Raw genomic sequence first — 16,996 nt, 5'->3', positions numbered from 1 at the left:
TCAGAATTCGCAGCCATTTTCCGTGAAATTATACCAGAGTAAAACACACAAAATACTTTAAATTCTGTAACTAAACACTTGTCTAACTCATTACGCCTTTGGTATATTGTCTTCAATCTCTGTATTCTTCAATAATGTCTGACTTCTAAGACACAGTTTTCATCCATCTTGGCATCTCCTGCCCCAGATAACATTATGACATGCGAATACATGCAGGATCACCGTTTCCCCTTTTAGCTGTATTTGTGTATTCAATTTCATATTATACGAAACTTCACGGACATCAGGTATACGATTGTAGAACTACCGCTAGAATTCAAGAGTCTGGACCTTGTAGGAATCAGCAGAGCTACAACACCCCACAATGTCAGAACGTCTAGACGAAAATTCTGTGTCCCGAGGATCCCAAACAAATTCTCAACCTAATTCCAACTCCAATTCTGACACCACCACCTCCAACTCGAACACGTATTCAAGCACAAATACACACACAAGCCGCAACGGCTCTCACAATGGAGTCAGAAACCATAGCATTAAAGTTCAAATCCCGGAAAATCCGTTTGAGCACACAGAAGTCAGAACATATAAACATCAACCTAACACTGTACCGCCATATGTGCTAGATACGCTTTCCAAGGATCCCGTAGATGTCCAGCAGACGGGACATGGGGCCAGTATTACAGGACCAGACAACGAAGTGAATCCGCTGATGAAATCAACGCATTCGAAGCAAACTGAGGAAGACCAGTTTCTCAGTTATGCTAACGATCCATTCGTAAAGGCTATGGGGCAGGACTGGAACAAGTTCTTGACCTCTGTAGAACAGCCACAGAGTTATACATCGGACAAGATTCTTATCGACAATAACTACTCCTTTGCGTGGAACTTGAACGGTGAATGGAAAGGTGACGAACGGTTAAGAGATGAGCTAGAAGGAGCCTATTTCAAACAGAATAGAAACGAAAACCAGGAACGAGCAGGATTTTTCAGGCGATATTTTAGTATGGACCCTGTTAGCGAAGATAAGGAGAGCCCTCGAGTAAGATCTACAGCTGGGTATTGGATGTCTGGTGCTAACAAGCAGGATATGATCACCAACATCATCAGTAGCTCCAAACGAATGCTTGTTAGAAACCCTCTCATTCCCTTGTTCTTGAGAATTCTCATTATTCTCTTCTCTGCCTGTGCCTTGGCGCTCGCATGTAACATATTTGTCTCTTCCAAACGAAAATACAACGGCTCGCCGTTGGAGGAACAGCCCAGTACCATCATGGCTATAGTAGTTCAGTGTTGCGCTGTGTTGTACGTGATATACATTGCTTATGACGAGTACCATGGTGAGCCTCTAGGCCTTCGGGACCCTTTGGGCAAGATGAAGTTGATCATGTTGGACTTGTTGTTCATCATCTTCTCTTCGGCGAATCTCTCGCTTACCTTGAATACATTGTACGACGATGAATGGGTTTGTAAATCCAACAACAAGCTCGAGAGTGTCGGGGTTTATTCTCCTGTCATCGGACCCATTTGTCGTAGACAGAGGGCACTCGCGGCGTTTTTGTTTCTTGTATTGTGTTTGTGGGTGGTGACGTTTACGATTAGTATAATAAGAGTTGTGGACAGAGTGACTACCTCGGGACCAAGAAATGAGTAGACTATAAGATAATGGATGATAGGGATAATAGAAAGGATAATAAGACTTGAAGCATACTAATTATTAATGTATATGGAGTGAACATTAATTGTAGTTGTAGTTGTAGACTGTAAGAATGAAGACATGAAATTTAGAGATAGAAAGCCAAAAATATCTCTAATGGATACAACAAGTGAATTATACTATTTCTGCACAAGTTTGAAGGTCATATATAGAATACAGAAGACGGCCCTGCCATTTATATGGCTGCAACATTCTGAAGCCACCAGACTCTTTAAGCCTTAAGTATGGTGCGCGTAGGTACATAATTAATGAAAAATTGAGATCCAAGAATCAGCTTTAGCACCCGACAATTCACTGCTAACAATTCAATTGGCGGGATTATCTTCTGCTCAACTCTTCCACAATTCTCAATCGTACACAATCTTCGTGTTACTTCATAGCTTTGGTCTGCCTCCTCTCCATAACTGTCAGATACTGGTTCAAGCTCTTAAATATGGAGATTTTGTAGGCGCACTACTGCTACTCAGAAATCCAACATTATACATTTGTCACAACTGCTTCTTCTTGATCCAGATCTCTACTCCAGCAATTCTGCCGTTCCTTTTCATCGATTTGGTTTCACTCTCTACGTGATTCTATATCGACAGTTCGTGGCAGTCTTCGTTAATAGCAGTCAGTAGAAATTGTTAGTGGCGCCAGATCAAATCGCACTTCACGAATATTGTTGCTAAACACATCAAAACCAACAAGATCAAGGTCAGCTTCAACGAGCAATTATCAATATCAATAACAACTACTGTTATATTCGTAAGTGATAATTCATATTCAACAAATCACATTTCAGCACATTTCATTTTTCACATAGCAACATTTATTTCATAACAGTATGCCATTTCCTGTAGCCAGCGACTTGAACGCTACATGGAGTTTCATCCAACCAGGCTTGGAGTTCATCTTGGGTGCCCAAGGCGATCAAGGTGTTACGCCCAAGATGTACATGAACTGTTACACTGCTGTTTACAACTACTGCGTTAACAAATCACGTCATGGGGCCACTGCTACGTCTATTGCTGCTTCCTCGGACTCCAACTCTTATTCATTGGCTGGAGCCGAGATCTACGCTAAATTGGACGTATACTTGACTCAATTCATCCGAGCCTTGAAGAAAGAGCCCTCGGAAACATTTCTCGAGTTCTATGTCCGCAAATGGACCCGTTTCACTATCGGCGCCGGCTACATGAATAACGTATTTGACTATATGAACCGGTACTGGGTGCAGAAGGAGCGTTCCGATGGAAGACGGGATGTTTTTGACGTTAACACACTTTCACTCATCAAATGGAGATCGGAGATGTTCAACAACAACTCTGACACGTTGATTTCCGAAGTGTTAGATTTGATTGAAATGCAGAGAAACAACGAAATCGTAGACACCTCTCTTATCTCAACTGCCATTAAGTCGCTAGTATTCTTAGGAATTGATGTTCAGGACTTGAAGAAACCGAACTTGGTTGTCTACATCAGTTATTTCGAAAAGAACTTCTTGGAAAAGACAGGCGAATACTACAGCAGAGAAAGCTCACAGTATCTCCAAGAGCACAACGTCGTGGACTATATGAAGAAATGTGAAGCCAGATTGGCTGAAGAAATCTCTAGATCAAATAACTACTTGGAAGACCACACCAAGAAGCACTTGTTGGACATCTTGAACAAAGTCTTGATAGAGGACCATGCCAACGAGATGTACAGCCAATTTCTCACTTTATTAGAACAAAACGAGACGGACCACATCCAGAGAATGTACAAGTTGTTGTACAGACTTCCTGCAACTTTAGGACCATTGGCTGATACTTTGGAGCAGTACATCAAAGAACAAGCTGACAAGGCTATTGAAAAAGTAAAACTAGCCTCAGAGTCACAGGCTGAAGCCAAAGTTGATGGTAAGCCTACAAAGAAGTCGGCTGCTGGAGCAGTTGATCCCAAGTCATATATCAACACTCTTATAGCCATCTATAACCAGTACAACGAAGTAGTGCACCAGGCATTCAACAAGGATACACGTTTCATTAAGTCCTTGGACAATGCCTGCCGTCATTTCATGAACAAAAACTCAATAGCTATTCCCACACCTAAAGCTAAGTGCAAGACTCCAGAGCTTTTGGCTAGATATGCTGACAGCTTCTTGAGAGGAACCAGTAAAGAAGTGGACACTGTGGACATGAATCCCGAGAACTTGATGATTGTTTTCAAGTACTTAAATGACAAAGATGCTTTTGAAGAATACTACCGTCGTCTGTTGGCTAAGAGATTAATCAACGGTAACAGCAAGTCAGAGGAGTTGGAAGAAAGTATTATCCAGAGATTGCAGGAAGAAAACTCAATTGAGTACACTTCCAAGATGACCAAGATGTTCTCGGACATGAAGGCTTCTGAAGATTTGAAGGCTAACATCAAGGACCATGTTTCTGAGTCTATAGTCAAGGATTTCAACCCCTTGATCCTTGCCCAGAGTATGTGGCCATTTACACACATGGAAGATTACGACCTTAATGTAGCACCTGAATTGCAGGCACCATTTGAAAAAGTGGTAGAGATCTATGGAGCCAAGCACAACGGTAGACAGCTCAAGTGGCTTTGGAATCATGGTAGAGCCGAATTGAGAGCCAATCTTTCCAAAAAAGGTAAGGCTCCATTTGTATTCACAGTCAGTAATTTACAAATGATGATTTTGATAGCTTTCAACAAGAAAAGTACATACACTTTCCTGGAGTTGCACGAAATCGTGGGAGCTGCAAGACACACGTTCGAATCTCATTTGCTTCCATTCACGAAGTACAAGTTGCTTGACCAGAGTCCACCGGGACCAGAGAACACTGGCAATGCAGACACCACCTTCACCATCGTGGAAGAGTACAAGTCCAAGAAACTCAAGGTCAACTTTACCAGTGTGATCAAAAACAACGAAGCTAAACAGGAAGAAGATGACGCCAACAAAGAGATTGACGAAACACGTAGAAACTACCTTTCAGCCTGTATTGTGAGAATCATGAAGTCGCGAAAGACGGTCAAGCACAACGAATTGATAAACGAGGTGTTACCGCAGACGTTGTCGCGGTTCCATGCTAAGATTATCGATATTAAGAGAGTCATAGACCAGTTGATAGAGAAGCAGTATATCCAGCGTATTGACAACAATACCTACGAATACTTGTCATAGGTAGATATAATATAAATCCGTTAGGCTATAGTTCTTAAATATAGTTTCATGTTCTATGCTATTCTTTTGTTTCATGTTCTAATTCTTCTACACTATGGTCAATAGTTTCTAAGCTAATATCTTTCGATACTAAAATCTTGTTTGAACTATAATCTTTATGTCTTTATTGTAGTACTGATTACAGTTGTTTTTGGCTCCACAATGCAATTATTATGTTTTTATTGATTTATATCTTGAATTCAAATTTCTGTTTTATGTATATTCTATGGTGTGTCTTGTGTCTATTTAAATTTATGTCTGTCTATTCTAAATGCACCAGAGATGCGCATCGAATTTGCAATTTGAATAATCGATAATTGAAATTCAAAATCTATAAATTCTAATATTCTTTCCATTTTAAAGATGTCGTTGGTGAAGAGACATAAGGCCAATACAGGCGAGCCACAGTCGCTTGTACGAACTCAACCAATTGGCAATGCCAACGGAAATACTCTATACAACGAAGCTGTCGTCCTAGAAGGGCATCTGGGGGTAGTACTCTCAGGCAAGTTCAACAAGTCAGGCACTTCTATAGCATCCAGTGGCACAGACAAGCTCATACTACTATGGAATATTCCAACGAGCGAAAGTGACGACTCACCAAACTACGGTGTCTTGAGAGGACACAAGTCTGCAGTTACGTCGTTGGACTGGCTGGCAGACGGTGAAGTTCTAGTCAGTTCTAGTGCTGACAATACTGTTGGCTTCTGGGATGCTGAGACCGGAAAAAGATTACGCAAGTGTCTGGAACACAAATTGGTAGTTAATCAAGTAGCGATGTCGTCCCAGACATTAAGTGCAAGTGTAGGGGATGACGGTAGTGCCTTTCTTTGGGATCCTCGTGACAAGAACTCTGTGGGATGTGTTTCTACAGAATACCCTTTATTGACCACTACTTTCGACAAGATTGGGAACACCTTATACCTTGCTGGAATAGACCCGACCATACGTGTACACGATATAAGGAAGCTCGGGCTGCAATTATGGAATTGCCAGGGTCAAGTGGAAGCCATCACTTCGCTTTCATTGAATAGTGATGATTCTGTTTTGCTTGCGCGTTCCATGGATGGAGTAATGAAGACATATAGTGCCAAAGAATTTGTCCCTGAGGGAATTTCCAGAATCAGTCCATTTACCTATGAAGGAGCTCCTTCTGGAGACGAGTACCAATTGATCAGAGCAACCTTCTCAGACAACGATATCACTATCTTCTCTGGCTCTGAAGATCTGACAGTGACAGAGTGGGATTTCAGTACTCGCAAGATCACCAATAAGTACGGGGGCCACCGAGGCACAGTCATAGATGTAGATTACAGCGCAAATGGAAGACTACTCCTTTCTACTTCTACTGATGGCTCCATAGTAGTCAGAGAATTGCACCAGTAGTATAGCATCATTATATAGCTATGCATATAGCTGTATTGTACATTGTATTATTTCTATAAATCGTACCCCAACTTAAAATCTAACTTTCTTAGAAGGGATATCTTTGTCTATTTTTATTGTGAGTCGTTTTCTGGTAGCTTTGATTGGTTTTGTTTCTGATTGGACAAATCGGTCCATGTAAAGCGATTCAACATGTTCCTTCTGTGCTTTTTCAGCCTTGAGCTTGTTGAACTTGGTGAGATTGTCATTAGTGAATAGGAACATATCCCAGTTATGTAGGAAACCATGTCTATTGGTTTCAACAACAAGACCTCTATGGTTGAGTAGTGAGAATTCCAGATCCTCTTCCTCGACGTCATTATTAGTATGCATAGTAGTAGGCGAAACAAAAGGAGCATATTCAGTCTCCGTAATGCTATAGTCTAGGAACCTATGTCTCAAAATGTACTCTTGCATTCCAGTATCGTCAATGACATATTTTCTTTTTGAACCTTCATCTTCTTCGTTGTCATCTGTATTGCTTGTTCTTCTCTTATAAATTTCCTCTTCCAAAGTTCCTCGAAGAACCAAAGTCTCAACATGGACATCTTTAGTTTGCCCAATTCTATGTGCCCTTTTGATAGCTTGAGCTTCTATGGATCTTTGCCAAACTGGACTCATAAAATAGACGTGTGTAGCTTCTACGATAGTTAACCCATGGGCTGCTAAACGGAGATCCATGATTAAAGTAATACCACCTTGCTCATCTGTAATATATTCACTAAAAAGAGACAAGTTTCTTGCTCTCTCGGCCGGATTGATAAACGTAGCATAAAGAATGTAGTTGACTCCCAAAACATCAAGCAATTCTGTCAAGTAATAAGCACTGTCTTCGAATTCAAAGAAGATCAACGACTTTATTTTATTTCTTTGATGCTCCAAGAGTCTACTTCCCAAATATGACAACTTAGCTGAAGCAGTCCCTAAAATCCGAGCTTCTCTGATAGAGGCCCTGATATTTTCGTTTCTAATAGAAAAGCCTGAGTGGACTTCTTTGGTGATTACCAATCCGCTCAAACCATCTTCGGTTAGTTCATTCTTTGGACTGATCTGTGATTTCTTTGATACAGAATTCCTTCGAGGTGTTGAAAATTTGGCTGTCTCCATTACATATTCGGGTGTATAGTCTCTGACAACATCTGGAACATTTATAGCATTCGCTATAGCCCCATTCTTAACATTAGATTCAAAATTTTGGTTCTGATCCTGTTTTTTGAACCTTTCATTATTTCTTCGAACGCTGTCTATCCAGTAAGACGCCCAGAACGGCTTCGACGCAAATTCAAGCTTCAGTTTCAACAATTCTTCATCTTCCATGACCAAGAATCGATTCTTATAGTAGAACTCCTGAATGGCATTCAAATGCGGTGCTCCAAATACTCCAATGTCATCATGTTCACCTTCAATTATTCTTTCTACCATTCCAGTTCCAAATGACTTGATAAAAGCATCTGGCAATCCCGTCACAAAGTAATTCATTTCATGCAACAACGCAGATGTTCTCCACCTTGTATTACTCAACGCAAACTTGGCCGCTTCTAGAGATTTCATGAGTAATTCCACGTCATAGTTGTCATATACCGACTGACCATTAGCCCTTCTTTTCTTTAAAGATACATTACAAATGTGAATGAGAGTTTCTACATCGTCCTGCTGAAATCCTGTCCAGTGAAACGTAGCTCTCTGCAAATTCGTTATCAAACGTCTAAGCTGTTGTCTATTAGACGGATGGAACATGTAGTCGATATCTGTTCTTTCTGAAGAAACCGCATTCACAGCGAGCACAGCAGTGAATAAGTTGATGGAAATCTTGTTATGATAGGATGGCTCAATATAGACAGCTTCATGGTGCAACTGTGGAAGTTTCAAGTCACTTTCGATGTCCTGAGAATTATGTCTCACGACAATAGCATTGAGTAGATTAGATAAACTTACGTCTGATCCATAGACTTTTGACACTAATGGTTGAATAACCTCTTTTGTCCATAGCTTGGGACGTGAATGAAAAGGTTCAATCTTGAGAAAATTTCCAACTATAGTTCCAAGTTTCACCAAATCCTCTTTTTCATTGAACAGCGATTTCACAACATATTTACTCTTCTTCTTTGGACTGGCTGTCGCCGAATCTGTCTCATTCTGCTCTTCATCCATATACAACTTGGTCAATCCTGATGTTGGCGTACCAGTAACTGCCCAACGTCGTTCGGCTTGCATTACTTTACAGAGATTGCTGGTCTTGGAAGACTTAGAATTCATGCTATGTCCTTCATCTATGATTAATCTTTTCCAGTAGATTTTGTTAAGGGGATTTTCTTCCAGCAGCAACTCACCAAACTGTCTAGCAAGATATGAATGTGTCATAATTACCAAATCATATTTGATGAGATCTCGTGGATCTTTCAGACTAACATTGGTATATGTTCCTCTTGATGTGATAATCTCTTTGCGAAATTGACTTGAAATAAATAACTTCAGAAGAAACCCGGGCTGAATGTGCTTATTCAATTCTGTATTCCACTGGTGGAACAAGTTGTCTGGTACGATAATCAATGTAGTATTGCATAAGAACAAAGTCCTGAAACTGTATCCTTCTTCGATTTTCAGACTCTGTCTTGTAGAAGGTTTTCTCAGTCTTTGAGAAAATTGCGATTCGTACTCTTTATTAACCAATGGTATCTGAAAATAACCAGGATCTTTTAGAAGGGCTTGAACAACAGATTGAGGAAGATCACTAGCATAATATCGCCAAGGCAAGGAGTTTTGATTCACACATTGTTTACAAAGTTCGCTCAAAGATTTGACTTGCTGTGGACGTGGAGCATTGATCGGCCTCAAGATGTCATTTTCATCTAGTATTAACTCTTGCAATTCTGGTTCTTCCATAGGGTCATGAATCAATAGATCATTTGGAATTTGAGAAATGTCATTCTTCGTTAAGCAAATAAGACTAAGACATATGAGAGTTTTTCCGAGACCCATATTCTCTGCCAATATTCCTCCTCTAGGCAACAGGTATATTTCTGGTTCAATGTGGACAAAGTAGCTTTGCAAATGAAAGTAGAACTTAAAACCATTTGAAGGAGACCTCAACTCTACAAAGTTAGGGGAAAGTGCTTTTTGCGGAAACACTTCCTTTTCATACATCTTGGCTATCGAACGGATTTGAAATGTATAGAGTTCTGTTTTGACACCATCAATTTGCAGGTCGCCTGTATTTCTACTATTGAGGAGTTGTACTAGTACTTCTTTTGAATTTGGCGTAGTTCCCCTTTCTTCTACTGATTTCTTCTGGTAGACACTAACATCTGGAGATGATATACCGTTGTAAATATCTTGAATTCGATCTGCTAGTGTTTTGCTTTTATGTGTAACATTGGATGTTGCTCGAAATGGCTCGCATTTGTTGTTGGAAGTCCATCTATGAATATGATAGTTAAGAGTTTCTACGGAAGTTAAGTCCACATTTGAACTTGCATTGGCTTTCATATCTATCAAGATCAGATTCTGTTTGACAAATTGTCCAATTCCAACTTCGTACTGGGGAATATGCCATCCGGCTACAGAATAATCGAGATACTGTAGAAGTGTGCTCCAGTACTTCTTGTAGTTCTTTTCATTGAGATGAACTCGAGGCTTGCTGTTTCTCCATTCATGAATGTAGCGGAAACCTCTTACGTCCGCCGGTACACAATATAGACGTACCTTGAATATTGTCATGTATCCATTTCTTATCTTAACTTTGTATGTATTGAAGGTAGCCATTGCAAATCGATGCATTATAAGAAAATGCAATCCATGGATAAGTGGATTCAAACCAATTCCACGACACAGACACAAATAGAGAAAGAAGCTGATATCCAACCATTTCCAACTGGAAAATCGATTATCACAGCTGTTTGTGTCATTATTGCTATCTTGACTATGTTTTCCAGACTCTACTGTTAATCCTCCTAGATCAGAAATCTCTAGAGGCACATTGAAAAATGACAATGTCCCAACAGAAACCAATTTTTCAATGTCATTGGTGATTTCAACCACGTGTTGAAGTGCAGATTTCTTGCTATGATGTGAGCGTGTCATCGGGATCAATCATATTCTATGTGAATAAATGGATAAGGCCGAGTAATGAATAATAATGAGGCTACTTCTTTACTGAAGTAGACAGTTGAGTTAAGATTAGATGAGAGACTGCAGGTAGCACTCGCATTATCTATTGAGACGGTAGAGGTTTTCTGGGGAAGGACTAGAGAACAATAAGAGTATGTATTGGAGATAAACTATTGATGTCATATTGTAACTGATGGGGCAGTTCCAAGCAATAGCCTATTAATAAGACGAAGTAGGGGTGAGAAAGAAGGTCGGGTTCCTCAATTCTATCTTTTTCCTAAACTTCAATAGCTGAAACTGGCCTAATAAAGTGAACAAAACTGTGAACAAAACTGTGAACAATACACAACAGTTATTGTTCTGGGTATGGAAAGGCATACCATTAGGGCATTCACACTATCAGCCACTGTATTCCTTCTTAATGGCTCCTCCAATAACAAAGACAATCCCTACACTGGTTCTGTTCTTGAGAATTAAAGATTTTCACGTGACTTGTTCTTGACTATTTAACCTCAGCCGTGGCACAACTTCCAAGCTACTCCCCATTGGGGACTCGAGTTGAGCTAGTTTATGTTGGGCGACGATGTGGATCGATCAATGAGATGTCGCCTGAAGGTTGGTCATCAGTTGCTTCTTTAAAGTCTCTACAGTTCACCAATTTAACATATCCATAACACGGAGATAACTCCATTCTAGATTCGCACAGAATTGTCCCATTGAGTTCAAAACTGCGTCACCATCCCCGTTCCAAACAGGGAATCCCCACTGAGCTCCTACTCCGTTGCTATGCCAAGACGAAGTCTCTGCCTTAATTCTGCTTCTGGATAATGTGTCATGATCGGAGCGAACAGCTCGGACACAAGGCCCAAACAGGCAACAGATGAGTCAAAGATTCGGCTGTTCAGATCTCTCATTCACCAGAATCCTGCAGACAGACAAATAACGCCCTATCTTTTTTCACCATCTGAGTGTATGGCTGCACTATCAACAATGACAAATTTGGCGTGGCTTCATTTGCAATAGTAATTTTTCACCCTTTCAGGTCGTGTAGGAAGCAAGCGTGAAACCAGCCAATAGGAGGGAGCCATTGTAATGGAACTGTCACTTCAGCCCTTTTTGCAGAGGAATGTCTGCAGGAAAAGCTGTTGCTAATATTAAACTTCTGCAGTATAGATAAGCCGTGGCAGGAGCCACTCCTATCGTATGCATGTATGAAAAATTCCTTAAATACGGCCCCATCGCTGCCTGAATTTCGGAAACCTGACCTAATTTGAAATAAGAATTCTCCAAGATTAGCCTAAAGAATGTCTCAGCTAATATTGTCGTTGATCGATAGCATCGATATCAATAATGGTGGGACCGGAACGAGTACTGGAAACGGAACGATTCCAGACTTGCGTGGTTGCAACTTGCTTGATTCGCTATCGCGTCCATTATACGATCCCCACCAGAATACCATCAACCCATGCTTTCTAGGATCTGTCAATGTGGTGTTCTCTGCCATTGTAGGTCTCATTGCCGTTTTCCAGATATTCAACCTACTCTGGAACAATAAGCATGGTCCCTACAGAATCAAATATTCGTTCGGTTCTCCTTTTGGGCTCAAAAGCGTTGGTATTTACCATCTTGTGAAAATTAACTCAATTATATTGCAATTCGTGTTGATCTTGCTGTTGACCATATTGACATACACAGGTGAAAACGTCAAGTCGTTCGGCTTAGTATTGAATACTTTCTTACTCGCAGCCGTAGTGCTACCATTGCATATCGTGGAAGTAACCAGATCTGTGATACCCAGTGCCTCCTTGTTGCTCTACTGGGTTGGTTCCACTTTCTACGACTTTGTCGTCGTACTCCAGGACTCTTTCTCTACACAAAAGGTTTACATTCCCTCAGAGAATAAACCTCTAGCTTCTATCATTTACGTGCTAGAACTAGCCATTTTATTGAATTCTGCTTTGGTTCTTGTATTTGAGCTTTCTCTCTACAAGCCATCGGTGGAATTGGTTGACTACTTCAACTTAAACGACTGGGATGTCTCTTCAGTAAGAAACTTCTTCTCAGAATTGGGGTTCTTCTGGTTAAGAGATACCATCCAAGACATCCACGAAACAAACACAGTTTCCTTTGATGAAATTCCTCCAAGTCCTATCGTGTTGAAGAATGTAGTCACATACGCTAAGTTGTACAAATATTTCAATGCTTCAAAACTTAAAGCTGAGCAGAAGAGAGACAGAAAACTCAAAAAAATCGCCAATCCTAGCGAAGATGATTTGAAACTCCCTCACTTCTCAATGTTCTTGCTCTTATTCAAAATTCACTGGGCTATATTGTTAAGAGGGTTTATTGTCGATTCATTGGAAATGATTTTCAGTTTTGGTCAAGCTTTCTTGTTCCAAAGATTCATCTTATACTTCACCAATGCAAGCTCTGCAAACACGGAAAACGGGCAAGGCGAACCTCTTATTGTAGGCTTTGCTATCGCTACTGCCATTTTCTTTTGTGCTGTAGGTAGATTCATCAGTTTCAACCAGTTCTTCGTTTGTTACTTTGTTGTTAGAAGTAAGTTGCAATCGTCTTTAATCGGGTTCGTCTACAACAAGGCAATTCGCTTATCACAGGAATCCAGAAAGGGCAAATCTACTGGTGATATTGTCAACAATCTTTCTGTAGATGTTTTTGAAGTCAGTGAATTACCCAGACTTGTTGAAGCTGCCACAATGCCATTCAGATTAGTTTTCTCATTGCTTGCTTTATACAAAATTATGGGTCCCGCAAGTTATTCGGGTTTCGTTGTCGCTGCCATCTTAGTGCCTATCAGTAGTAAAGTGAGTTCTTCTATCTGGACCCTTTACAATGAAAGTATGAAGATAAGAGATGAAAGAACCCGCTTGACAACTGAAATTTTGAACTCCATCAAAAGTATCAAGTTATACTCGTGGGAGAAGCCAATGTTGAGTAGATTATTCTCCATCAGAAACGACCGTGAATTAGTATATGCCAAGAAGATTGGAATTTTCAATGCTGCTGCCACCTTCTTATGGTCTTGTATCCCATTCATGGTGTCTTGTGCTTGTTTGGTAACATTTGCAGTTCTTTCCAAGGCTCCGTTAGTTCCATCTGTTGTCTTCCCTGCTTTGACCTTATTCGAGATTTTGGCGGAGCCAATTTTACTTCTTCCCGATCTCTTTTCTCAAGTAGTGGAAATGAATGTTTCCTTGAAGAGATTGAGAGAGTTGTTCTTATTGGAGGAGTTGGACGCTGATATCATTGAAAGAACTGACAATTCCCTTTCCAAAAATGACAGCGCTATTGAAATTAAAAATTCGACATTCCTTTGGAGCACTGAACCAAAAATTGAAAGCACTGATCCAGAAAGCGTCGTTGAATCTGAGGGCCCTTCAAATATTGCTCTTGATAACATTAACTTTGAAGCCAAAAAGGGACAGTTGACTTGCGTAGTGGGAAGAGTTGGAAGTGGAAAGACTACCCTTCTCAGATCAATCCTTGGAGAAGTCCCTGCTCAAAAGAATGCTGATACTTCAATCAAAGTCAATGGCTCAATTGCATACTGTGCTCAAAGTCCTTGGATCATGAATGCTACCGTAAAGGCTAACATTTTGTTTGGATGCAAATTTAACAAGGTCTTTTACGATCGTACAGTTGAAGCTTGTCAATTGACGAGCGACTTTGAAGTATTACCAGATGGTGACAGAACTGTCGTTGGTGAAAAGGGTATTTCCTTGAGTGGTGGTCAAAAGGCAAGAATTGCCCTCGCAAGAGCCGTTTACTCAAGAGCCGATGTTTGCATTCTTGATGATGTTTTATCTGCTGTTGATGCTCATGTTGGTAAGAACATTACTAAGTTAGTTTTGGGACCCGAAGGTCTTTTGGCATCTAAAACTGTGGTTTTGGCAACCAACGCTGTTAATGTCTTGCACCAAGCCCATGAAATTGTTCTCTTGAAGAAAGGGAAAATTACTGAAAGGGGAAACTATGACGAGGTTATGGCCAGAAAATCCGATTTGGCTGCTTTAATCGAAGAATATGGTAAAAAGGAACACGAAGAAGAAGACGAAGAAGATGATTCTAAAGATGATATTAAAGGAAATGCGGATGTTCATGTGGCATCAACAGATATAAACTCCTCACAATCCAGTGATGAAATTGTAAAGTATTCTCCAGAAAATGAAACTGCCGTCGAAGATGACGAAGAACAATTTGAACACCTAGAAAGAATGGAAACAAGAACAACCCTTCGAAGAGCTAGTTTTGTTTCCTTCAGCCATAATTATGAGGATGATGAAGACGAAACAGTTGTTAAACGAACAGGTCAAGAAGCTGAAGTAGGGGCTCAAGGTGAAGTAAAATTGGGAGTTTACTTGGAATACTTCAAGGCCTGCAATTATTCATATGTTGCACTTTACGTCATCTGTTTTGCTTGTAATATAACTGCTAGTATTCTGGCCAATTATGTATTGAAGACATGGTCAGAGCAGAATATGAGTGCCGGACATAATGTCAATCCTATTTTGTTCTTGTCCTTCTATGCAACCTTAGGTATTTCTGGTGGATTCTTCACTTTGTTGGGTGCTATGGTTATATGGACTTACTGTGTTGTTAGTGGTTCCAAGTATTTCCACGATAAAATGGCCAGAAGCGTGTTAAGGTCACCAATGTCCTTCTTTGAAACAACTCCAACCGGTCGTATTATTAATAGATTTGCCGACGATATCAATGTTCTTGATCAGCAGATTATTTGGTCTTGTATGGGTGCGGTTGAACATGTCCTTCAGGCATTTGGTTTAATTTCAGTCATTGTATACAATCTTCCACTCATGTTTATTATCATTGCTGTCTTGCTTTACGTTTACAACCAAGTTAGAGGATATTTTATTCCATCTTCGAGAGAACTTAAGAGATTAGCAAGTGCCAAAAAGAGTCCTGTCTTCTCACACTTGCAGGAGTCTGTTAGTGGAGCTGAAACTATCAGAGCTTATGGCCAAGAAGAAAGGTTCAAGTTCCAGAACACGAACAATGTTGACAGTTTGGTTCGTGTAACATTTACTAACCTTTGCTGCAATAGATGGTTGTCCATGAGGTTGCAGAGTATATCTGCAGTTATAGTGTATGCCTGTACGTTACTCATTTTGGCTTCTTTAGGTGCCAAGAAGCAATTGAGTTCTGGTTTGGTTGGTTTCATTATGATTAATGCCTTGAGTATCACTGGTGTATTGAATGCTATTATTAGATATTGGGCTGATATTGAAACAAAATCGGTTTCTATTGAAAGAATCATTGAATATTGCAACTTGACCCCAGAAGCTGAAGAGGTAGTCGAGGGAAATAGACCTCCTCAAGACTGGCCAGCAACTGGAGCTATCTCTTTTAAGAATTACACAACCAGATATAGAAAGAACTTGGATCCAGTTTTGAATGACATCACCATCGACATTAAACCACAGGAAAAGATTGGTATTGTCGGCAGAACTGGAGCTGGTAAGTCAACTCTTTCATTAGCAATCTTCAGAATTATCGAAGCAACTGGGGGCCATATCGAAATCGATGGTATAAATACCAGTGAAATTGGTCTCTACGATTTACGTCATAAACTTAATATTATCCCTCAGGATGCTCATGCAATTGAGGGATCTATCAGACTGAATTTGGATCCTTTTGACGAACATAGTGATGACGAACTCTGGAAAGTTTTGGAATTAGCACACTTGAAAGAACACGTCCAATCCATGAAAACGAAGAAGGAAGTAGACGAAGATGACAAGAAAGAAGAAACCTCCGAGAATGCTGATGACTTCGATGTTGGACTTGCTGCTAAAGTGCAAGAAGGTGGCTCCAACTTATCTTCGGGCCAAAGACAACTTTTGGCCCTTGCAAGATCCTTATTAAATCCTTCAAGGGTTCTTATTTTAGATGAGGCTACTGCTGCTGTTGACGTACAGACAGATAAGATTATCCAGGAAACGATCAGATCAGAATTTAACAACAAGACTATTTTGACCATTGCTCACAGACTTGAAACCATCCTCGATAGTGATAGAGTTCTTGTTTTGGATAGAGGTCAAGTTAAGGAATTCGACTCTCCAAAGGCATTGTTGTCGGATGAATCTTCAATCTTCTACTCCTTGTGCAAAGAAGGGGGATATCTCAAAGATATTGACTTATAGGTGGTTTCAGGAACCTGCCACAATTGACTTTTAAAACCATATTTACAATATTTATTCAAACACACTACAGGACAGTTTACTTTACTGGCTGCGAAAAAAAATATTTATTTACTATAAATTTATTTGATTCATGAAAGCTAGATTAAATATATCATTATATTTTTAGTAACTCTTCCATATAGAAGCGAAGAATTTGAGAACCAGTAGCTATATATGATAACAAATAGAATTTAGAATCAAACTTGTCTCATTCATGAAGGCGATACAAGCAGAACGATAGCGGATTCTTCCTATATTCCTTTGCAAAATTTTCTTGCAATAACGCTTATTCTTAAGTAGAGACAGTTTGAGTTTGCTGAGAGATGTTTC

The 16,996-nt window shown here is 40.1% G+C and overlaps 4 protein-coding genes across 4 annotated transcripts; 3 read left to right on the top strand and 1 right to left on the bottom strand. All coding sequences in view use genetic code 12, as the record gives it.

Annotated features, from left to right (window-relative positions):
* The first annotated feature begins 292 nt into the window (after positions 1 to 292).
* Positions 293 to 1,731, top strand: PICST_66921 (predicted protein). The gene has a single exon (XM_001382954.1). The coding sequence runs from the start codon at positions 365 to 367 to the stop codon at positions 1,649 to 1,651; it is 1,287 nt and encodes a 428-aa protein (XP_001382991.2). The 5' UTR covers positions 293 to 364; the 3' UTR covers positions 1,652 to 1,731.
* An 809-nt stretch (positions 1,732 to 2,540) lies between these two features.
* Positions 2,541 to 4,871, top strand: CDC53 (ubiquitin ligase (cullin) of SCF involved in cell cycle control; the record flags this gene model as incomplete). The annotated part of the gene is made up of 1 exon (XM_001382953.1): positions 2,541 to 4,871. One exon carries the CDS (start codon positions 2,541 to 2,543, stop codon positions 4,869 to 4,871), a length of 2,331 nt encoding a protein of 776 aa, XP_001382990.2.
* Positions 4,872 to 5,277: 406 nt separating this feature from the next.
* RAD15 (DNA-dependent ATPase of the nucleotide excision repair factor 4 complex) lies at positions 5,278 to 10,415 on the bottom strand (the record flags this gene model as incomplete). Its single annotated transcript, XM_001382396.1, is given in 2 exon segments — positions 5,278 to 10,254; positions 10,270 to 10,415. 2 exon segments carry the CDS (start codon positions 10,413 to 10,415, stop codon positions 6,369 to 6,371), a joined length of 4,032 nt encoding a protein of 1,343 aa, XP_001382433.2. The 3' UTR covers positions 5,278 to 6,368.
* A 1,454-nt stretch (positions 10,416 to 11,869) lies between these two features.
* PICST_54822 (bile pigment transporter) lies at positions 11,870 to 16,627 on the top strand (the record flags this gene model as incomplete). The annotated part of the gene is made up of 3 exons (XM_001382952.1): positions 11,870 to 12,597; positions 12,673 to 14,492; positions 14,526 to 16,627. Coding segments are annotated over 3 exons (4,650 nt in total), but the record flags the coding sequence as incomplete, so codon positions are not given.
* Between the last annotated feature and the right edge of the window lie 369 nt (positions 16,628 to 16,996).

Source organism: Scheffersomyces stipitis, chromosome 2 (genome assembly GCF_000209165.1).
Source record: "Scheffersomyces stipitis CBS 6054 chromosome 2, complete sequence".
Taxonomy (NCBI): domain Eukaryota; kingdom Fungi; phylum Ascomycota; class Pichiomycetes; order Serinales; family Debaryomycetaceae; genus Scheffersomyces; species Scheffersomyces stipitis.
The sequence above is the reverse complement of the archived record's forward strand: the minus strand, read 5'-3'. Positions and strand labels throughout refer to the sequence as shown.